Below are 23,931 nucleotides of genomic sequence, written 5' to 3'. Positions count from 1 at the left end.
AGAAAGTTGTCGGACTTATGCTACTCTTTCAGTGTCTCATCAGAACTAGTTTGCCGGCAGATGTTGTTTTTTGAAATGATTACGCTCTTTTATGTCCTGCGAATTCGCTGCCGTTTGCAAAATACCTGGAAAAAATACAAAGTATATTTTTTTCTCTCTATACAAAATCACATTTGAGACAGACACTAAGTCTTGATCCTGATAATCAGCTGTTGTGAAATACCGCTCATCGTCTTTATTACTTGTGTATTGTTTATCTCACTTGTAAAGGGTCTATCATCTCCTAAGTTGGCTGACAAAAGCCAGTTAAGAGTGGTTTGACCTTTATCCGATCACAGGTGAAGAACAAATTGCACATAGATGTCCATTTCCAGCAGAGCAGAGTACTGCAATGATCTCCTAAATATGGTACAAAAGTTATCAACACTCTATCATGCAATACAATGCACGGAAATTTTAAAGCAGAAATTTATAGAGAATCTAGAAATATGACAAGTTTGATATCTACGGAAAGCTAAGAAGCTAGTTAACAAAAATGGATATCTTTTAGACGATGTAACTTTACCCCCAAGCTGTTTTTGAGATTGAAAAAACACACAATTTCCATGACCACGTAGCTCCGTTCGCTACAAGAAACATCGGATTTGAGCGACGTCACCAAATGTGTATGAGCTGATTTGCCACACGGCTATATGAGACCCGCTCTGGCAAAACCCGAAACTTCTCGGCAAATGTGATTTCGCGCTACAGCCCGAAAAAGGTCAAAAAATGACCTACCTCAGGGACCAAATTGACATTTTGGTATCACGTTGTAGGGGAAATTTTCTAGTTTCTGATTGATACCAACAACATTTCGAAATACAACCTACAAAATGTGGAATTTTGAAGAGAAAAGTGGGATGTCAATCTCAAAAGTTGGCCAAAATCTTACGTCTAAAGACCAAATCGCCTACGCTTACGGCGAAAATGACTGTTCTTTTGGCGATCGTGTCTTAGATATTCTGCGTTGAACCCTGACACATTTGGTACCTACAGAAAGCTCTACCTCTGCTTATTCCAAAATATGGTCATGGCATGATGTCATGCTACTCACTTTCATTCATAGATTCGTCTGAAACATGCGTAAGTTTATGTAAATCGTCTCCCAGACGCGTAAACAGCCTTGTTGCTTACCAAGACACGTGATCGAAATACGTGTTCACGATTGGCCAACTGCGCCGAGGACCCCCTTGTTTACAAGCAACCTACGTGTTATACTATGGGGATCGCTGCAGCAGCGGTGCATGCTTGCATGCAACACGTGTATCGTGACTGCTGCTCAGCACGGAAATGTTGCAGTTTCCCGCTTTGTTAGACTGTTTTTTTAGCAAGTTGAGGTAGAAATTAGAATTTAAACCAACACACAAGAGAAAAAGAAGGTCACATTTATCTAACAAACCTTCATCATGCCATTTCGAAGAAGAATCATGCTGAAATCACGGCATCAAGGAATACCTCTTCACTGCCGATTCTCCTGGTACTGTTGTGCGTACACCTGATCACGGCAATCGCGAATCTTGAGCTGATTACGGTAGGTTTTGTGCTTTTCAAACGTCGTATTTCCGTAAATTTATGGGTGTAAAAATGATTTCCAAACAATTACAGCTCTTTGACTTAGTTATCATCCTTCATGAGTATGTAAGATTACTTCAGCTATACGCAATTCCCCCACAATGATCGATTTGTTGTGTCAATAATAACAGCAAATTGTGGCTGTACGAAGGAACAGCTGATCACGGCAATCGTGAATCTTGAGCTGACGATGGGTTTTGTGCTATTAAAACTTTGTTTTTCCGTAAATTTATGGGTGTAAAAAATGATTCCAATGAACACAAACAAACAAACGATTTCACGACGTGAATATATAGTTTTGGCGGACGATTTATTCTAGATTGACAACAACTTATACACCAATTTCCTGAAAAGTGCACACAGTTTGCCTATAGATACGTAAATCCCACTGGGTTGCATACACATTTGGTGACGTCGCAGATTTGGCACTTTTCGTAGCCGCATCGAACTTTTTCCAGTGCTCAAATTTGGTAAAAATAAAGATGCTTATATTCAAAGCAGAGACAACTTTATTGCATGATTTATGTCAGAAATTAATCAAAATAACATTAAATGATGGAAAACAGTCAATTTATATATCATTTCCTATAAATTTCTTCTTTAAAAAAAAAGCACATTGTCCCAGGTATAACTCGTTGAAAACTGTCAACATCTCAAAGTTTTAGATAATCTTCCGTACCTACTTTATTGTTATCCTCCAAAGCATGCCTAGATGTTCTCAGTTATACTACTTATATCATATCTTATACTATGCGAGTGCACTTTCGTTTTGTATTTCTTTTTTCCTTCATTGAAATTAATCAAACTATGTGATTGTTTTAAGTATGCTTTGTATTACATATTTTGTTCATTCCTTCCTGGATGGGAAAAAAAAATGAAAACTGAACTGAACCGAACCGAACTGAAATGAGGGTAATAACGTGTAATGTCTTAATTCTCCCACTTTACCTAGACGTGGTCACGTAGTAGACGGCCAGTATGAAGAAGACGATGCCGACGGGGATGATGAAGAAGATGAAGAAGACTTCGACGGAGATGATGACAGCGAATACGCCAAGGACCATGGAACCGAGGTTGAGAAACATTCGAAGAGTCTGAATGAGACGCTGTAAAGAGGACGGTCGACAAAGACATTGAGACAGACATTCATCTCGTACTTGTATATTACTTTTTCATCCAAATGATATCGAAACCGGTTTCTTCCCCTATCGATTAGCTTACATTTTATTTTAAGCACATGTCACTCCATATCAATAGTCAGGATTACTTTGATTAATAGAGCAAAATCACACAATCAAATTTGTCAAACTTCCAATGGAACATGTCTTGTTAGAAAGTGACAAGATTGTCTAGTTTCACGTGTTTTGTACAAAGATAATAGTATCACTCGTAACAATACAACCAAATTAATGGAGTCGATAATCTCATCTTTCGGCAGGTCTTCCATCGACCTACACATGAATTTTCACTATTTTACCTTCTTTGAAATGAGACCAAAAGTAATGGCATGTATAGGGTACCGATTTTTCGCATAAAAGTATTGTGTTGTAACAACCTAGCTCTGATTTCTTTACGCGATACGTCTACACCATGTTAACGGCGGTCTCGGCAGCCCCTATTATCCAAAATGTAGTGCATCATGCGATTTTGTCTATTATTTTCTTCTCTCCGTATTCAACTTTGTTAGGTCTTGATCATTCTGCTCACGGCCCGTCTCAGTCTTCGGAAGAGTGACGTCACACTGTCCCGAACTTGATATAAGATGGCAGGTACGAATAATGATGGAGTTTTTAATTTCGTGGGAAGTTTGTCTCGAGCAGGGTCAAAAGCTAATCAACAGCAAAGAAAGTACAGAAGGTCACACAATGGCACCACATACGAAGGCTACATGATGATGTGAAACTTTATTGAAAAGTTTACCAGAACGAAACACAAAGAAAAGACAATGTGCGCAAGAAGAATTTGCCTCCGCTCACGAAATTGCTGCTGGAGCCTGAGAAGCTCCGCAGACCGGCGGTTGTACGATGGTTCAATGTTATGCCTTCATGCATGGCCCGATGTTTATACGATCGGAGCCTAATTTGGACATTTCCTTTGTCGTGTGTTTAATTTTTGCTTTATTTCAAGACAGTGTGAAAAGTAACTACCGGTACTAAGTCCCTGATGCACCCACGGCGCGATGTACACATTTCGGACATGACTGCCGTGGTCGCCAGGAACATGGTGTGAACGCAGCATTAGACTCTAGGGATACAGTAGGTCCGTGGTCTGCCTCGGGTACCAGTACGTCCCCTCCCCGAGGCGAGGTGATAATAATTATGTTCAAACGATACCTGGTCAATGAGTTGTGTGTCCGAGGAGAATCTGTTTAATACCCGTCCTGTTGGGGTCGTGTCGAAAAATCTGTGATGTGTGAAAGATTGGAAATATTAGATGATATACGTCTGTTTACATCTCGTTTGCATGACTGGATTATTCAGAGCAGAAAGTGAAATGTTGGATCTAACTTTACCACGATCTCCATTACACAACGCTGCATTAACGACTTCATGATGAAACTTGGTAAGATAGCACCTGTCGTTGAAACAACCAATCAGCTATCAGGCACCACTACTTATGTCTGACATCATATCAAAAGTTGTCGAAACGGCATCACCCTATGGAAACTTTAGTTGTTACCATGGTTTCTGTGTCTCTATGTATGTCTTTAGAATGGAACCTTGCAATGCTGTAATGCTGGCGGGGCCCTCAATTGAAGAACACAGCATACTATCACTGAAAAAGAATAACATTAATAAGTAAGACAATAACATTACATGACTGAAACGTACCTCATTGGCGCTCTGATAATGTTGTCGAGCATCTCAAAGTGCAAATTCTTTGAAGCGTAGTACACACCAGCAGTGAGGAAGAGCACGGATACAATTTTGAAAAATACATTGCATCCCGAAAGTGCGGCGTAGATCGATATGTAATAGTTCGTGTCGTCGAGAACATCCTATAGGACACAGGGATTAATACAGAAAAAATATGAGCGTTAGGGGTTACGTCAGAGCCATAATTGTGACCTAGTCCGAAAATTGACATAAAAATGAGAATTTCCATATACTTCATACTGCCCGATGTACGTAGCAGTTGAATGGCAAATCGAATACCTGACGAGTGTCCTGGTAATGTTATACCAGGCCGGTAAATCATCCAAAACGTATGATTTTGACCAAAGTTTGACGTAGCATATGCGGATTAAACTCTACAAGACTTCGTTTAGTCAATTAACATTTCAAGAACAAAATTATGTAATCATGGGAAAACTTTTAATGTGTATGTGTATGTCTATGTGAGTATGTGTGTGAACGAGAGTGAGTGGTGTGTCTGTGTGTGTGTGCGTGTGTACGCTCTCGCGCGCGTGTATATAATGTATATCATAATTCATATTATCTGCTTGTACATGACATTGTGGGTGACCACCCATCAGGCAAACACTACATTTTGGCGTCTCATACTTACAATGTATCCTCTTTTACCTGAGTATTGTTAGTCTCCAAACTAGCCTCGGACCACGTGGCCAGCCAAAAGTTAGTTCCGATTTCAAAGCCGCACCCTGCCAGCACAGTGAGCACCGCCGTGATGCCAACCACGTAATTCATGGCTTTCAGGTAGAAGAAGTAGATTTCGTAGGACACGGATCCGGTCTCCTGGTCCTCCTTGACCACCAGTTTGCCTCTTACGTCATCTACAGCAGTGAAATAGGAACATTTCGATACGGCTGTATCAATTAAGACTTAATTCTCGTTAATCACATTCAGATGCTTATCCTTAGCTTCAATGATAAGCTCATAGTCAAGAATGGGGTGCCAAGTGTCACATTGTTTTCGTCACGAAATCGGTCATTTCGTCACGAAATGACAGTCTCATCACGAAATGACATTTTTGGAACAAAATTGTTTGTTCGTTGACAAGCGTCAACGTCATCTTCGTCACGAAATTACAATTTTGACAACGAAATAACAATTTCGTCAAGAAATTGACGTCGTCACTTGTCAACGAAAAAAAAACAAAGCCAACGAAAAATGACTGATTTCGTGATATGAAAGGGACTATGTGACACTTGGCGCCCCATACTCCACTACGAGCTTGAACTTGACTAGTATCGCCGTCTCCAAATTTAGCTCATCGTCAATAATTGAACTATTCAACCACCTAGAATCCTACTGATGTTCTCGTTCTTTCACAGTATAATTATGCTGTATTATCTATAATGGCACTGTTTTTTTCACTGTTGCACCGCACTCAACCTCTGTGCGAAGAACACGGACTTATTAATATAAACTCATTTCTGCATAATGTAAATCTTAGTTTTATGTTCACTTGCCCTTTTCACAAGTCTGGTAATACGTTGCAATACATTAAAATTACAGCTTGTGGTGAGTGTGAGCTTAACAAAACTCATTGGAGCCGCAAAATTGAAACCTTTTCTACACAAGATTAAACATTTACATTAAATTATAACACCCAATTCATAACAAAAATTTGATAACTTACCACGTAGAAAAACCATGGGCCATTTATCTTACACTTAACATTGAATAATAATTAGTAATTGATTTAGGTCTTTTAGAATCACCTTAAACACAGCAAACACCGGAACATAACACCACAACTACATTTTTAAACTACACGCGCTGTTATTGTAGCCGTGGAAGCTCATTGCTACAGAAAGCTGGGCATTGACTGTGTTCATAGGAACAGCAGGAACCTCCACAAGTCCGCGCTAGCTTTTAAGTAGGGCTTATAGGTTGAGTCAATTCAGAGAAAGCAAATAAGCCTCAAACATTCATCGAAATATCAATGTGACGATATTCAGGAAAGACCCTCCCCCCCCAAAAAAAAAATAAAAAAATAAAAAAAAAATAAAAAATAAATAAATAAATAAACAAAACCGCACACACAAGCACACACACACACACTCACAAAGACAACACCCCAATTAAACCTAAAGGACTTACTATGACTACGAAATCATGTTCAAACCAGTTTAGAGTGAAACATTGCACATCCTCCAATCGTAATTCTTTATAGGCAATTACCTTCATCGATTTTATCTTCTGCAGTTTTCATCGACGCAGAAAGCTGAGAGATCTGCTTCTTCAACGATCTCCTCTCCTCCAGGGTGGCTTGGGACTCGCCACCAGACAATTCGGCCTCCGATTCGGTCATCACTTTCAGTGCCCTCTGCGACTCGGCCATAATGGATGGGTCAGCCTGGTTTATATCGTCCGGATCTCCTTGGTGAAGAATTCGACCATCCTTCATGATGAGGATCTACAGATAAAAAGAAAGTACGTTTTAGTGTGAGTTTCTTCAATTTGTCTCCCTCTACAAATGAAATTAAAGGGATGGTACAGTATTGGTGGAGATGAGAATTGGGCTTTTAACTTTTTTGCGAGATACCAAGAAAACATTTGTGAAATACTACAGAGCATACCATTTTAAGAGGAATTTAAAGTTTATTTGATGAAAATCAGATTTGGAATGGCTGAAACATCCAAAAACAAAGTAAAACAAAGCTATTGTAATAAAAGGTGGGTCCCATATTTTATTAGGATTGCTCTGTTTTGGATGCAGCCATTTCAAAACCGATTTTCATCAAATAAACGTTGAATTCCTCATGGAATTACATGCTCTTTCATATTTCATAACTGTGAGTCTTCTCATTATCTCACCAAATATATCAGAATATGAAGTTAGGTCTCAACCAAAACTATACGATCCCTTTAAGATCGCAACAGCTGATCTGTAAATTAACAAACGTGTCGGAAAAAGGAACCAGTAGGACTCGAACCTGTAATCTACTGCTTTCGGGGCAGCGACACTACCACTAGGCTGTCCCTTGTTGCCCGCAGTGACACGATGAACATGGAACAAATACCCAAGCTCCAAAATTCCGACTTCGTTATGTTTAAGTAGTCCAAGGCGGACAAGGCATATTAAATGAAAGCAAGATGTTATTCAGAGGAATGAAGGTTCAGGTGTGAGTTTCTTCAATTTGTCTCCCTATTTGAAACCGTCTTCTTGAATAAGCTTCAATAGTATAACATCGCAGCTATTATGAGGCTAACAATTATTACTATAGCCAAACCTCAATAGCAAAAAAGTCAAACCTTATCAGCTTCCGGTAGGTATTGTAGCTGATGCGTGACGAGAATGATAGTCTGTTTGCGCTTCTTCAGTATTTTCAAGATTCCTCTCTCGAATAGATGACTTCCAACATGCATGTCAAGGGCAGACAGAGGGTCATCCTGTGAAAAAATAAAAGAAACAGGGGTAAAAGTAAACAAGTAAGGACATAATTATTATAGAAAAACGATGAAAATGTATACGATTATGTATAAGTTAGAAGAGACGGATAGGAAAGTAAAAGTGAAAAATAGTACAAAAGAAGTATGGGATGGGAGAGAAAGTATGGACGAGACAGGTAAAAAAGGAAGTCAGAACTAATGAGAGAAGGGAGGACGGTTCAAAAATAAGTGGTGCGATTAGTGGATGATGGTGAAATCAAAAGGATCTCGTAACTTGACAGAGAATCTATGAATTTAAAAGTTCATGATTAGTGTATGTGGTCGCTTGACGAACATTGAAGGGAAGAGGGTATAGGATGACGAAGTAATATTGTAATTGAACAGTTTACACTTTACAATGACGTAAGAATATTATTACCAATATGATAATGTCTCGTCCAGAGTACATCGTTCTCGCCACGCTGACGCGCTGCTTCTGTCCACCACTCAGATTGAGACCCTTCTCACCGATTTCGGTATTGTCTCCACCCGGAAGCATTTCGATGTCAGCCGTTAGTGCGCATGCGTCGATTACCTCTCGGTACCTATAGAAACGTGAAATGTAACCGTTAAACCGTCAAACGAAAGAGGAAGGGGAAGATTACACCTATGTCGCTAGCATGAAGACGGCCAGTTTGTAGAGAAAGCAATACAAAGGAAATCGGGAGATGCCAATAATGCAACATTTTCTTCAGACCGCCTAGTTCATTGCATTTTCTTAATATCCAATTGGGATGTAGCAAAAATCACAACCCAACGCACGCGCTCATTACATTTTGTTGAAAAAGTTACCCATGCGCTTGACAAATTTTCACATACAATAAAGCACTGAAGAATCGAAATGAATTGAAGCTGAGACGGCTTCAATTATTTCATCGTGACTATCCTTTACAAAAACGCAAAATGAACGAACTTTTGAATTAACTTATCCACTCCTTTTTCTCTCTTTTTTATTCCTATAAAGTCAGGCTTACCTGTCACTGTCATACGGCTCACCGAAAGTAACGTTGTCCCGGAGGGAACAATTCACCAGCCAAGCTTTTTGTTGACCAAGTGCTATTTTCGCTCCTTCCCTGCGAACAGATTGGTCAGGAACGTTTCATAAATTTATGAATTTAGGAATGTACATGCTGAAATGGGAAAGGTATACAGGTTGATAATTTCTTTTCTCTCTTTCTGTACATCTTCTCTGTTCCCTTTATTGTGCAATAGTTGTGTATATAAAGTGTATGCAGGCTAAAAGAAGAATTTCGATTGTTAGAATATATAACGTATTAATGGTACATTGCATCTACTTTACATTAATAATGTAAGGCTGTAAGATGTTTGGTAATGTGTGTTTATGTGTGTGTGTAGGGGGTGGTCTGTTTATTCCTTGTAAAAAGGTGAACCGGTGGAGATGGATGGTGAGAAGGAATTTGCTGGCGAAGGGCAGACTATATTTGATCTACTTTGGTTATATACAAATGATCTTTCTTTTTTACAATGCTGTATGTAAATTTGCTTAAAATTCAATTTGCCTGTTTTACACTCATTCAAGAGAATTCTTATGATTTATGAAATAATGAATTATCACATGAAATCAAATGAATATTCCTTTTTAAAAAGAAGTAATATCAGTCATTCTATTAAAAATAAAGAATTATACTCAGTTATATCGATGATCTGGGTTCCCAATAAATTATAATGCATTCGACGACGGGCTTTAAGTCCTTACCGTATTTGTATCCTGCCCCTCAGTGTCGTCATTTCTCCCAGTACGGCTTGGAGGATGGACGACTTTCCGCTCCCAACCGTACCCACGATGATGGTCAGTTTGCCTTTTAAAAATGACCCGGAGAATATTGCACAGATATGGATATAAAAAAGTTTGAGAGATATTATAGACAAAGATATATCTATATGTAGACGAAGCGAACATAAGTTTCTCAGAGATTACGCCATCTGAAAACCAACATACTAATTCGGTATTTTGTTTTCCTATTGCGGAGTTTTTTAAAATAATTGTTGTGGATGTTGTTGTTGCTGTTGCTTTTTTTTTTGGAGGGGTATTTTTGGTATCGGAAGATAGTGTGTGGTATATTCAAGTTGCTGGCCAAACCTAGTCAGGATATACCAATCTGCATAAAGTGTTTGTGAGTAGGATGCATTAATTACGAGGTGATTAATGTAGCTAAATGCAATAAGATCTTGGAAGAAAAGTTAACGTCTTGTAAAATCGTGATTGCTGCACATTTCCTGAGATTCACTTGTTTTTGGATAGCAAAGTTCATATTGCCTACATGGTTTCAGCCATCCTTATTGATTAATTACCAATTACCATATTACCATTTACAAAGAAATTGAAAATCGGGAAAAAAAAATAAAAGCTAATGCCCTTTTAATAGCTCCATAGGGATCCTCCCTGAAATTCTTCCAGTCGAAAGGACGGGGGTGATCACAATGTATTTGTGTATAGGTATATGTCTAATTTGTCATTTGATTATGTATGTTTGTTCGTATGTGTGCATATAATATGTGCGTATAAGAACAAAGGTTTGTTTGTTTGATTGATTGCTTGATTGTTTCATAGATTAATATACTCACCACTTGAAAGCAAATTCTTCATTTTGGTCTTTCAGCTAACCAGTAACCATGATAACATATGAGAACTAGAAATGTCGCTATGGCGACAGGTATGCCTCCGCCATAATGCATGATTCTCCTAATAGGTCTATAGTACATGTGGACAATGTGTGGTTACATTTTCACAAAATTGGCAAAATATTAAAATGACATGTTTGTCACAAATGTGTTGAATGTTCACCTTCCTTGACCTATGTTTAATTGGATGAATAGGAGAGCATGTATATTTGGGGATTTAAGAACTTTAACTTCGACTTTGACCCTTTCATAAGTTTACGCACTTGAGTAATTTTCAAGGTATGGAAAAAAAGTGCAATTTCTGTATTGAATAGTAAATTGTTATCATTTTCATCTGGCCTTTGATTCATAAGAGAATCACTGTCAGGCAGGTATACATAAATATATACTAAGTTTAAAGATAACTTGAGCCACTTCCGAGATATGGAGAAAGAAGTAAGTTCAGCACTTTCACTTGATCTTTGACCTTTGACCTTATTGGCCAAAAAAAAAAAAAAATCCCAGAGAATCTCTAATGGGTTATACATGCATACATCAAGTTTAAAAAAAAATAATCCTGCTGGCATTGCATAAATATAAGGAAAATAGTACAATTTTGAAGTATTACCCTTGACCTTTGACCCCTGACCTTTGACCCCATGAACCCCAAATTCCCTAGATAACCACTGCCAGTCAGTACATGCATTTATATTTTGTTCCATAAAGATACCTTGAACAATTTCCAAGATAAAGAGAAAAAAGTGAAATTTTAACATTTTACTTGACCTTTTGACCTTTCACCTTTTGACCTCATGACCTCAAACTTTCACCAGAGAATCTTAATTGGGTAATACATGTATACACTAAGTTTCAAGAAAATATCTTCAGGCATTGCATAGATATGGGGGAAATAGTGAAATTTTAAGCATTTGACCTTGACCTTTTGACCTTTGACCTTTAGCATGTGCACTCAAAAGTTGATAGGCACAACTTCACCCCCTAATACACATACATGCCAAGTTTCATTAGGATACCTCAAAAGGTTTTGATAGTTACCCTGTCCACAAAATTCATTACAGACGGACGGAAGGACGGACGGACGGACAACCCGAAAACATAATGCCTCCGGCACCACTTCGTGGCGGAGGCATAAAAAGAGAAGATCGGAATTGAATTCTATCAAGTCACTAACTAGATCTCTTACCTTCTGGTATGTCGACATTGATGTCATGTAAGATTGGCTCTTCCGAGTCCGGATCCCACGTGAAATAACCGTTCGAAATCTAAGTTAATGTGGATTAATAAATGAAACTACTTTAAGCTGACATTTCACGCTTGCTACGGACGGACGGTGACCCACGTCAGCTAGATTTACAATTTTACTTACAGGTTTACTCTTGATGCTTTTATAAGCGCGAAAACAGAAATATTCAAACAAACTTAAGAATACTAATAACGATCATGAGGAAAACACTCTTTCTACCTATCATGGGGTACATCACTTGTTTGAACACGCGTACATCATAATGTAAGTCACAATAAACCATCTGCCATCATGACACAGTAACAGTGCAAACAGTCTCATCAACTCATCTACAATCACTGTATAGGGTATACTATACTAGATTGTATCAATCTATGAGGACCGTGTACGTCCATATATGAATATGATTTCGTGCAGATGGCACAACTCAATATAACCAACGGATTTTATTAAAGCTAAGTGCATGATTCTGTGGCATATAATACAGACTGAGCTCAGTAGCCCTGACGCCTTCGTTATAAACTTTAGTTTGAGTTTTAAGTATTGTAACCATGGACACAGTCATAGAGAATGTGCACAACTCTCTTTCTATATACAGTGCGCTCCCGTTATAACGAAATGCTCGGGACCGGCAGTTTTCTTTCGTTATAACGAAATTTCGTTATAACCGAACAAATACAATACATAACAAAAACAATGAAACCATGTATATATGTCATATTCTGTTTGCTGAATACTCATCATACACTGGAAAGCTATGTGAAATGTGATGGGATAACTGTATTACAATAATAAACGCAAGTTCCCCTCAGAAACTGTGCGTGACACAAGGAGCGAACACACAGTGGTGTGAAGCATTCACCCATGCAGAGACGCTATAAATGCTTGTTCCGCTACGTATTTTCGAAAGCAATTCGCATTTCGTTATAACGGAGCACATTTCTTTTGTTTTTCTTTGTCTGTGGCGCTCGGAAAAGACTTCGTTATGACGGAAATTTCGCTATAACCGTGTTCGTTATAGGCGAATTTTGTACCACAGACTTTAATGGTGATAATTTTGGGACCAGAAGATTTACTTCGTTATAACGAAATTTCGTTATAACCGTGTTCGTTGTAACGGGAGTGCACTGTATAAACATCTGTTCATATCGCTTAATGATTATACTCGTTGGAGATTAAAAGCGGAATATTTTCACCGATGCGCTTAGAAAACGTACCTGGATTGCAACACCTTCCGGTAACGTCGATCCCGAAGATTTTGGAGAGCTGTCCATCGCTCCGTAGGTCTTCATGGCAGGGTTTTCTGCCAACAGTGACGGCGTGTATCCGTTCGCTTCTCCGTCCATTGATGACCGCCTCAAGTCCCGATAGGATTGCCTAGTATTTTGCTTCTCAGCGATATCCTGAAATAACACATACACAAACATTTCAGATTTGGGATCTACAAAGTGTAAACCAAACTCTTAAGGGCGACATTATTTCGCCAGCTTTCTCCACATCCACTGGGCTAGGCCTGCTCCGTCTGACAATCCGATTTTATCATTGGATTTTTTTTTATCGTTCTTTCTAAGATTTTAGGACTGACATGTAATCACTACCTTTCATTTAATTTCTTTTCCTATTTCTATGTTCATCCATGAAGCTTGTGATCACATCTTTTTACAGGAAAGTGTCGACTAATAAGTCAAAAATTAACGCTTTGATAAGTACATGAGTACTGCGTTCCAAACAGTAACCGTTGCCTTTGTTTCACTGTACTTAATGATAGCTATCAACCTCGATCATAGCTGTCCAAGTATTCATAAAGGAAAGGGTAAACTAAATGAACTACAATAGTCTTAGCTTAATTCCCTGCCCCCCTCTCCCTCACTCTCTCTCTCTCTCTCTCTCTCTCTCTCTATCTCTCGCTCTTTCTCTTTCTTGTTTTGCGAAGTGAGAGAAATACCTTGTTCGACCCATTATTGTCTTGATGGTGAGCAGTTTGGGGTTCCCTTCCCTCGACCTCCGGAGCGACGAGGAAGAACTTCACGCGCTTTGTGCTAATGTGTGAGCTGACGTAGAGACTGATGACGTAAGGGAAAACGAACATCGGGTCCACGAGGGAGTTGAAGAGATAGAGCGAAGAGAAGGCGACGTCGGGAGAAAGAACTTCGCCAGTGATGGCTGTATAAATGCTGAATGACTTCAGAAGGATAGTGAAAATGGCAGACAGGCGAAAGGTGTGTGAACGTGACAGATACATGGCCGCAAGAAGAATAGGCCATTTTACATTTTGTTGCAGGTCATGGTTTAGCCATAAAAGTAATGAGTTATTTACACACAACGAAAACAACTTGAAAGTTAATTCTGGTATCAAACAGTAAAAACAAGGTGAACACTGCGAATAAGTACTAAAAAATTCCAAACATGATTGGTGGGGGAATGCCTTTGACAGAGACATCAGGGTCGAGATTGCACACCTAATTTAAGTATTTCAGTATATTCAATATGTTAAAATTATAATCAATTAATATTCACCACGGACACACAACATATAGGCTACAATTGACGTCATAATTCTCTTAACATGATTGTATTGGTCAAAGACATTAAAAAGAAATATATGTAATTCTTTTAAGAAGCATGATAGATATATTGTTTTATGATATGTCCCCCTCCCCCCTTTTTATTCCGTCTTTGATATGTCAACTATTGTTTTGCCTCATCAGCTTTCCGCAGTCTGGAAAAACCATACCACTCGATGTGGAAGAAAAAAGAATTAGGCACATCGGATGTCACATTTTCCACTCACGCCAGGGTTATCTGACAGGAACTTACAACTTACCACCAGATTCACAGTGATCGGAACTCCAAGGTTGACAACAACTATATAGGAGAGAGAAAATTAAGCGATTCTCAACACAAAGCAAAATCTGCTCTTAAAGGAGAGCTGCAGGTTACTGCCTCAATATGGAAGTGTCAAGGATTACGATACCACGTTATAGCTGTAATCAGACCAGAAGAAACCATTTGGAATACATGACAGACAGCAGATATCAAATCGATCGAGGAAAATAAAATTTTTACTGTTATCACCCTGCAGGTTTTGAAAACTGTTAGATGATGCGTTTTAAATCTAGTCTTAAATCTACTATTATTGTCTTTGCTCCCTAATTTTCTTGTGTTTTTTTTCTCTTTTGATTTGAGAACAGATAATTTTACGGAATCGAATGGGCTTATGGGTCTTACAATTCACAGCCTGAATGATGAAGACGTTGACAAGCTTGCTCAACTCGTCCTTTCTTGTGTCCTTTACAGATTCACAGTAGAGACGTTCCCAGCCGTAAAGTTTCAGGATCTTAATTCCTTGAAGCATCTCATTAGAAAACTTCATGCGCTGGTCGGAACGAAGCTGAGGGGATTGAAGATCAACAAGAAATGTTTCAGTTAGAACAGATGAATACATCAGAAACCCATATGCACGAAAGTAAACTCATAAACTCTCAGACACAATATCAGCAACTGTATGATACAAACAGCGCAACACAGAGCCCAAATACAAAGAGATATCTCCATACACCGTACACAAGTATACTCATTGCTCATGCTGATTTACATACTCACTCTTTAGATTTTCATTAATGATTTCATTCGTGTATATTTGATGATGAAACAAATAAGTTATAGAAAGTGAAACTAAAATGAGTAGGATTATTCCGGCGGAAAACATGCTAAGCAATGTGGTTTGAAAATGGTTGATATCGGAAATCTGTGTGGGTCAAATTTATTTTAGATAATACTTTTCATAGTTGGGGATAGTGAATGGAAACGAGAAGAAAATTTCACTGAATATCGTGATTTCATGATCTTATTTGGAGCACAAGCTCCCGTAAGTGTTCTCTAAACTCTTAATTTTCAACTTACAAAAACTTTGAGATCTTGGCGAGTGCTTAAGTCAAAGAATATTAACAAACTTGAACTCAACTTTGTTGTCAATGGTTCTGGTATAACAAGAACAGTTGTTTGAAAACAACAAAACAAAACAAAATATTATCTCGTCTGGTATAATAAAGGTATTAGAGGAATTAATACAGGATGTAATTAATAATAATCGCTTTAAAGAATTTTTAGAGTCTGTTGGAATTTTATATTCCAATTCGAGTTGAGAGGAAGTTCAATTCTTTAATAATGGTAAACCCTTTGTATAGATTGTGGTCGAACGATAAAAATGCCCATATGACTGATTAAAGGAAATATTATTGAGTGCTAACAACCTTCAAAATTTGCCTGTTCACTCTTCATTAAACCTCTTTTACCCCATGAATGATGTAGAAAGTGGAATGTAAATTTCGGTAAAATCTAAGTAGTGAAGAATGGTCCGTTATCCACAAGAATAATTTCAAATGTGCAATTGCAATACAATTGAAATCCTTTTATTTCAAGAGATTTTACAACGCTATAGCCACGAGCGATTTTTGTACAAGATGAAAAGATCAGAGAATGACCTATGCAGTTTATGCAATCAGATGTCAGATTCCATTGAACATTTCCGTTTTTATTGTGCACTTATTATCCCTTTATGGAAATGTTCAGAAAAGTATTTAAACTCAAAAGTGAAAAGAGAGGAGCACAATTGTTATCTTTCCAAAAAGAAATATTTGGTTGAGCAAAGACCATCTTTGCATTAAGTTTTTTTTTGTACCCGCTTTTACCTTCATCGTTGTAAGTTTAGAAAAGAAAATTCCAGTTTCCATTCTCATCATTCTCATTTCTTTTATCAAATTAAAGCATAAATCGGAATACCTTATTGCTGCTAAGCACGATAACACTAGGCAACGTTTTTAAAAGTTTGCATTTTTCATTTTAATTGTATAGACCTGTACTATTTGTGTGTGTGAACTGCTTGTTGAGTACCCAATTAAAAAAAAAAAAACAAGGAACAACCAAACATGCACTATGACATTTAAAGCATTTTGCGTTCACGCGTGCCACTGCGTAAGTATTTTGGTTTATAAGGCAGAGATGACTAGATGTTCAATTCATATTTTTCGTTGCGTTGTAATGAACGAAATATCAGACATGAAATGTATGATTTTAATCAAGTGGAATGAAATGGTTATTGTCTACCTGGCTTTGTCGATTTTTTTTTTGTTCACCCTATTACGTGATTTTTTTTTACCAGAACTTCTTTGATATACTTGGACGTCAACCATGCAAGGACCAGTTGGAAAGGAATTACGAAGATGAAGACTGAAGCGCCAATAAGTGACGGATACCCCAACTGCTCGTAGAGGAGGTACAGAGTCATTCCAATCTAGAGAAAAAAAAATGCAAGACATAAATTAATCAGTGTTTCATGAGGATTTTGCTTTTCTTTTTTGCACATCAGTCAACAAGGAAATCAGAATAATGCTTTTTTAAAACTCGTAAAAAGGGAAAGGGCTGCACAAAATAATGCGCCATGTGATACGCTAAGAGATGACCAAATGCGAAAATTCATCAAAAGGGCAACGTACAGATTTGAATGTAATAGCTGATTAACTGTTTCTTCTTTTCTGTGTGTATTTGTTTGTATGTGTGTGTGTGTGTGTGTGTGTGTGTAATAAATGTGTGTTAAATGAATTATTTGAGATAAGGCCTGGATATGGAAAAGACTCCTATTGTAATAGCTATTATGACGAAGATAATGATGTTTAGAATCAGCAACGTATGTGGCAGAATGCAATATCTAGTAGTCATTTAAGACACGTCTCTAACTGCCGAAACAATCCAAATGAGATGTAATAAATTATGGTCATGAAAACATCACAGTCGATCAACACTAGGTAAGGACCCTCACACCACGCAAACACTTATGTATGAGAAATGCGTGAAAGACCGCCATAAATAACACGATTGCCGTTGGGTAGGCCCTATATGACGGAAATGCGAAATATCAACCAAAGTTTCAGAGCTTCGATACCCGATCGTGGTTGCTACGGAATATTTTAGATTCGATAACATCGATCACAAATATATCGGGCAATAGCGGTATCCATTGCTCTACATCACCCTTTGATCTCAAGATGGTACCAAACTAGTCGATATCCTAGCTAATCTCGCTAGCCAGACAAGTTTTTTGGTAGAGCTTTCCGATACTTAGTATATAGACAGCAGATTCCACATGGCGGAAGATAAATGAAGAGTACCATGTTTTTGCTCTAAAACACAAGGCAACGACCCGCATAAAATCCCCGATTGTCTGCATGAAGAGCATTTAGTGTGCACTCATTTCTTCACTGTCTGAACCAAGTGTCAAATCAGAACTGATCTGGAGATAGACTGCCATCAGTATCTAATGATACCTTCACTGGTATTGTAAAGATTTCGACACCATAGTTGAAGAAGAACTGGACATTGGTGGCGTCTATGGACATGTGGTTGGTGATCTGGCCCATGGTCATCATCCCTCCCGACATTGCGTACGTCGACAATCGAAGTGCTTTCTCGTACACCATGCTCTGTGGAAAAAAAAAATGACAAAATAGAACTCGAACACGCCTGGACAACATGATTACAGGACGAAAACGACTTTCAAGGAAGTCATATTAAATGGCATCATCTATAGTAGTACATGGGATATGGTACAGCTCATATGATTATTGCAGCGGTGATAAGATGAGGATTTCTTTTTCTTTTTGTGTGTGTCCTTTCACAGGTTTAAATCAAAAGTGTGTCTTCTTGTACTACCTGTCATGTCTGTGTAGTATTGGTAGGCCTATATATGTGCGTGTGTGTCTGTGCAGGTGTGTGTGTATGTGTTTGTGTCTGTGCAGTGTGTATGTCTGTGTGTCTGGCGTGACTGTCTGTATGTGTACCGACCTGGATAGCAGAACGGACGTGAAGCCCTTCCATCAAATTCCAGTAGAAGTAGGCTTGCTCCAGAAGTCCCTTCATCAGGGCAGCTATGAATATGCATCCCACCAGGACGTAGCCATTGGAGAAAAACTCCGAGGCGGTCACGTGATAAGGAGTGACATCAACCTGTGAGATGAGATGAAGATGTAGCGCAGTTATATCATAATCATACTCATGTTCAACGATGTTTAAATGACTAGCCATAACGCCTTTCCTTACAATATTGCAACCTGTGGCCCGTTGCATAAAACTTACCATTGAATTTCAGTGGTAACTACCGTCAAAATTAGGCGTCACAGCCAATCAGCATCAAGGATTATAAAATTTACCGCTAATTTGAAGACTTACCGCTAGAAAGGAGCGGTAAGTCCAGCGGTAAGGGTTTTATGCAACAGGGCACTGATGCCTTTCACTACTTGTTAACTGGCTCATTTCAGTGCCAGTTTGCACTCCATACCCTTTTGTGCTACAGTCCGTCAAATTTCTTAAAATTCAATAAGAGATATATAGAAAGAGCACCGATTATATAGGGCACGTAATTTCTGGGATTTCCGGTGTTGTCAGTGAGATAATGATATCATCATGTATAGTCATAAAACACTGTGGAGTAACAACGAGAAAGTAGATTTTGTTTTCTTCATAAATGGCGTATCTCAAAGGAGGAGACTTCGTCGTGACTGGTCATCGCCGCGACTCGTGCAACTCGAGAGACCAAAAAATGACTTGCATTCTCACGAAGACGGACGCTCCGGAGCGACTTCAGAGACGTCTCCAAATAAGATGACAACTGCTTCGTCCGGAAGCCGTGGAGCCCTCCCTGTGATGTCTCCGAGATGTCTCCGAGATGTCTCCCCGGGGTTCCCGGTGTAGGTCGCAAATGAGTCTACGTGAGGTCGTTGAGACGTCTCGGAGACGTCACGGAGACGTCACGGAGACGTCTCCAAAGAAATTGAGCATGTTCGATACTCTCGCGACTCCCCGGACATTCGGCTACATTCCAGGAGACGTCACGGAGACGTCTCCGCAACCAGGGAGACTCGAGTCGCTACTAGGTAGCCAACTAGTCTCCAGTCTAATGAGATACCCACTTGAAATGTCTTCTCATTTCTCACCGTTTCGTCATCGGAGCCGTACAGGGTGTCGGTAACGAAGAGAATGATGCCGCTGATGCAGAGTGGAGCAACGTACACGGAGAAGTCTGCGCAGAGCTTGAACACGCCTCCAGTGACCCATCGTGTCCCGTACGTGTTCCAGTAGATTCGGTACATGTTGATTTCTTGCCCTGCCTTGTCCGCTCTAGCCTGTAATACGCCATAGATACGAGTTAGGTGATAAAACAAATTAAATGATATACTTGTTTCCGAGATGATTATAAACAACTTATAAAATACTAAAGAGCATTACAATTCTACTCAGAGGAATTCAGAGTTTAATCGATGGAAATTAGTTTTGAAATGACCGAGATACCAATAGAGTATTAGTAGATGCTAATGGATACTTATAGAGTAGGCCTACTGATGATAACGACTAAAATGATTAATAATTCTCCATAGCCATGATGATAATTAGGATGGCAGAGATAATGACAGTAATAGTCAATAATTAAGATGTCATATTGGTGATAATAACAATCGTGGTGAAATCAAGATGAAAATAATTATGTTTTCCCGTTGATTTCCACACCGTCCTCATCATCCAATTTTGTCATTTTTCAATTCAATTCTATCCGGAGGTTAAATTCCTATCGATGTAATTGTGACAAATTTTCATTCATAATTGTGTTCTTTATTTTGGCTGTCAATTAACTTTAAGAATGAAGCTTCCCCCCCCCCCCCAAAAAAAAGAAGAAAGAATGGAATGCTATACACAAATACATTCTCTGCATCATGTTCATAGTTTCACTCTAATCATGCGCGACTGAGATATGCTATCTAGGGGAAGACATATCTTTCTTCAGTCTTACATCATACATACAGAAGAGCTTCCTAATTTACTGATACTGTACTCTTACACATGAGAATAGATACACACATGCGTAAAACACTCACACACACTCAAACACTCAAACACACGCATACACGCACACACGCACACATACATATAATTACATTACGAAGGTGAGTATACCTGCATTAGGAATGTAACTATCATGTACTTTACGGACATTTATTTTAGCGTAGATGTCCGGCTTACCTTTTCTTTCAAAAAGTTCTCCTTGAATATCTTGTGATTGTACTCGGACGTGTGGCAGTCAGGCACGCTACCCAGCATGGAAGGCTCGATGGTCTGTTTGAAGCCGACTTTGAAGATCCAGTTGGCCCACCAGTACGTCATGGCTGACAGGATAGTACTGTGATCGTGGAGGTACTTCATGTCCTTCTTCATCGTGGTACTGTCCGATGTCGCGTACAGCGGGTTGTCGTAACCGAGGAACACCTTTGTGTTAAAATCACGTTGAATCACACAAGGCGTAAAAAAAGTGAGTGCCGTTCTAAGAAAGCGGTCAATGCTCAAAATACATGTAGTAACAAATTTGGTTTCCATTTCTATCTTCAACTCATATGAAAAGGAAGAAATGAGGATGTTAAGACAATGAATGTGAATTATACTGGAAATAAAAAAATGAAAAGTTTTCGACAGCTACAACTAAAGGTGTCTTATTTTTACCTTAAGCATATTTATGTTAGCCTGAATCAAAAGTGCATACAACAATAACACACACACACACACACACACACACACACTTATTATATATATTTATGTATATATATATATATATATATATATTATATATACATGTATATATTATATATGTATATTTATGCATGTATATGAGGGAGGTGACCACAGCGATCGTCAACTCTACCCTAGGTACGAACAGGTATGACTGCATATGGAGCAATTTTAGTGACCCTTTGATCGGACCACTAAAATCTTGACATCTGAAATTCAGTTGACCTGAAATAAACAAAAACATGACAATCCATTTTGAATCTGAAGTGCCTTTATCGGGCCACCGAAAGACACATTTGGCGACCCGACGTGGTGGCTATAATATGGGCCTACCGGGCCACCCCTAATGTCGATCCATGGGATATATATCCAAGTATTATTATTATTAGTAGTAATAATAGTAGTAGTAGTAGTATTGATATTGATATTATTATCATTATTAAAGTTATATGAATTATAGTAAATAGGCGAAACGTTTCATTTCATTTCCTTTCATTTCACCCCCACCCCTCCCTAAAAATATGAAGCAGCTTACTATTGAACGGATGAGGACAATTTCTTCGATGAGCATGACGGCAAAAAGGACGATGGCGGCCAGTGCGACGTCGAAGACGAACACGTGCACATCGATCAGGCCTTGTCGCTCGAGGTGGATCATCTTGAATATCGACGTCAGAAGAGACGCGACCCAGTACAGGAGGAGCGGCCATACCATGTGCTTGACTCGCCACGTCTCCAGCCAGTGGTAGAAGACGAGGGAGGTGATCACGGCTATCGTCATCACTGCCCCGGGCACGAAAAGGTACGGCTGCATCGGCAACGAGTTCTTCAAGAAAGTGTCGTTGGTAAGAATGCCCTCGGCAAGGGCCGCAAGCGACACGACGAGCAAGAGGAACGTGAGGACCCATCGCGACGAGTGGCCCGGTAGTCGAAAGAGGTATTTCGACGACGGGAGGCTGCCGTACGATGTGCAGCACTGGAGGACGACCAGGATGAGAGGAAAGCCGACGGCAAATATGACCTGCGATATCACAATGCTGGCGTTCACTTTGCAGGTGCTGTCCAAAAAGTTTTCTTGCTCAACCGTGGAGTTTTCTCCACAAAACCAGTCCCACTGTCCAGAAGACATCTTGACACTGCGCAAGTAATACAAAAAATTAAAATCATTTATCGTTACAGCATTCAAACAACAAAGTATGAAATTGATTGAGGATGAGGCAGACTCTACAGGCACATGCAATATATAAGCTTCAACTGCTCCGAAATGAGCTTCACAACAAAAGTGATCACTCCATGCCTTATCGTGTTTTTCGAATGCTATGTAACTATGAACTTTGTATGGCCCTCATGTCGAAGGGACCTTAACAGAAGCGGAACAGAACACTTGTTGGTGTAATTGTACCATCAGACCATGAGGTACGTTTATAGAGTATGATGGCTCAATCGGAACAAGCGCAATATTCGCTGTGGTGGTAGCCAATCAGTAATTCCGTCTCAGCCCAATGAATACAACGCTATTACACCACGTTATGTCGGCATAACTTTTCCCACACCACTGCACGAGACAGAAACGCTGGCTCTTGCTTAATAGTGACGACTTTCGTAAGTGGCTGGCCACACCCGGTACGTGTCTAGTCTGGGCGACAGTAAAAAACAAAAATCTTGAGCGCTCTTACACTTCTTCTATAGACTCTGTATTATCCTGCGCATATACTCTCACCGACGCCACAAAATGTGTTTTGAATTAAATGCTATGAGGATTGTAGAGCAGCAGCATCCATCTCACTCCTCAGGCACAGCTACACTTCTGTAGATAAACAAACGAGTCAGTTTTTGCTGAATTAATACTAGACACTTCGACTCGACAATGCGCATGCAGCGAAGCTCGATTCAATTCAAACTAAACAGAACCAAGTTCAAGATGAATATTCGCTCCGCACCATCAAACATTCGCTTAATACAGATACAGAAGCGTAAATGATTTGCAATGTTTTCCCAAGTGGGCAGCGATCGGCTGCTATCAGTACCGACGCCGCAAAAGATATTTTGTGCGGACTTCGGACTGTGTGCTGTGTATGGCACGGAGGTCAAAGAGATCCGCGAACTTGACTTTTGCAGTACCAAACCTTGCCCTGTGTGGTTTTTGTGAAGGCTTTCTTACAAAGCTATGGTGCAACAATCGTGCGTCATCTGTACTGGAATCGTGTCTGAAAAATTAATGTGCGAAACGCAGGGGAAAGGAGTTGAGGAAAAAAAAAGGGAAATGCATGTAACTCGATAACTTTGTAGCAGATGTCCCATTCACTCCCATACAAAGTTACCGGTATCTTTTTTTTTTTAAGTGTCTAACATACGACAAGGTAGCATTGAAAAGGCAGTTTGTCATTGTAACCATGACATTGTAAAATCCTAACGTGCATGTCGTGAAATATGACTCTCAACTGCCCATGCTGAAGGTGCAGTTGTAAGGGAAATTCTCCCCCTAAT

At 39.2% G+C, this 23,931-nt stretch overlaps 1 protein-coding gene across 1 annotated transcript in view; it reads right to left on the bottom strand.

Annotated features, from left to right (window-relative positions):
• Positions 1-23,158, bottom strand: part of LOC139732129 (ATP-binding cassette sub-family C member 9-like) — a 34,350-nt gene extending 11,192 nt beyond the window's left edge. Inside the window, exons 1-21 of the mRNA XM_071643001.1 lie at positions 23,121-23,158; positions 21,980-22,580; positions 20,905-21,147; positions 19,824-20,012; positions 18,676-18,837; positions 18,159-18,314; positions 16,994-17,128; positions 15,064-15,226; positions 14,660-14,700; positions 13,781-14,017; positions 13,053-13,238; positions 11,776-11,854; positions 9,667-9,769; positions 8,924-9,022; positions 8,329-8,494; positions 7,773-7,910; positions 6,699-6,933; positions 5,136-5,344; positions 4,443-4,609; positions 3,945-4,014; positions 2,560-2,717 (exon numbers count right to left, since the gene is read on the bottom strand). Of these exons, the coding sequence (XP_071499102.1) occupies positions 2,560-2,717; positions 3,945-4,014; positions 4,443-4,609; positions 5,136-5,344; positions 6,699-6,933; positions 7,773-7,910; positions 8,329-8,494; positions 8,924-9,022; positions 9,667-9,769; positions 11,776-11,854; positions 13,053-13,238; positions 13,781-14,017; positions 14,660-14,700; positions 15,064-15,226; positions 16,994-17,128; positions 18,159-18,314; positions 18,676-18,837; positions 19,824-20,012; positions 20,905-21,147; positions 21,980-22,573 (3,530 nt within the window). The 5' untranslated portion in view covers positions 22,574-22,580; positions 23,121-23,158. The remainder of the gene's footprint in view (positions 1-2,559; positions 2,718-3,944; positions 4,015-4,442; positions 4,610-5,135; positions 5,345-6,698; positions 6,934-7,772; positions 7,911-8,328; positions 8,495-8,923; positions 9,023-9,666; positions 9,770-11,775; positions 11,855-13,052; positions 13,239-13,780; positions 14,018-14,659; positions 14,701-15,063; positions 15,227-16,993; positions 17,129-18,158; positions 18,315-18,675; positions 18,838-19,823; positions 20,013-20,904; positions 21,148-21,979; positions 22,581-23,120) is intronic.
• Positions 23,159-23,931: the final 773 nt, after the last annotated feature.

This window comes from Diadema antillarum, unplaced genomic scaffold (assembly GCF_040938485.1).
Source record: "Diadema antillarum isolate AM-2024a unplaced genomic scaffold, OU_Dant_1.0 seq00000400_RagTag, whole genome shotgun sequence".
NCBI classification, from domain to species: Eukaryota; Metazoa; Echinodermata; class Echinoidea; order Diadematoida; family Diadematidae; genus Diadema; species Diadema antillarum.
Note: the sequence above shows the minus strand (reverse complement) of the source record. Positions and strands in the feature narration are given on the sequence as shown.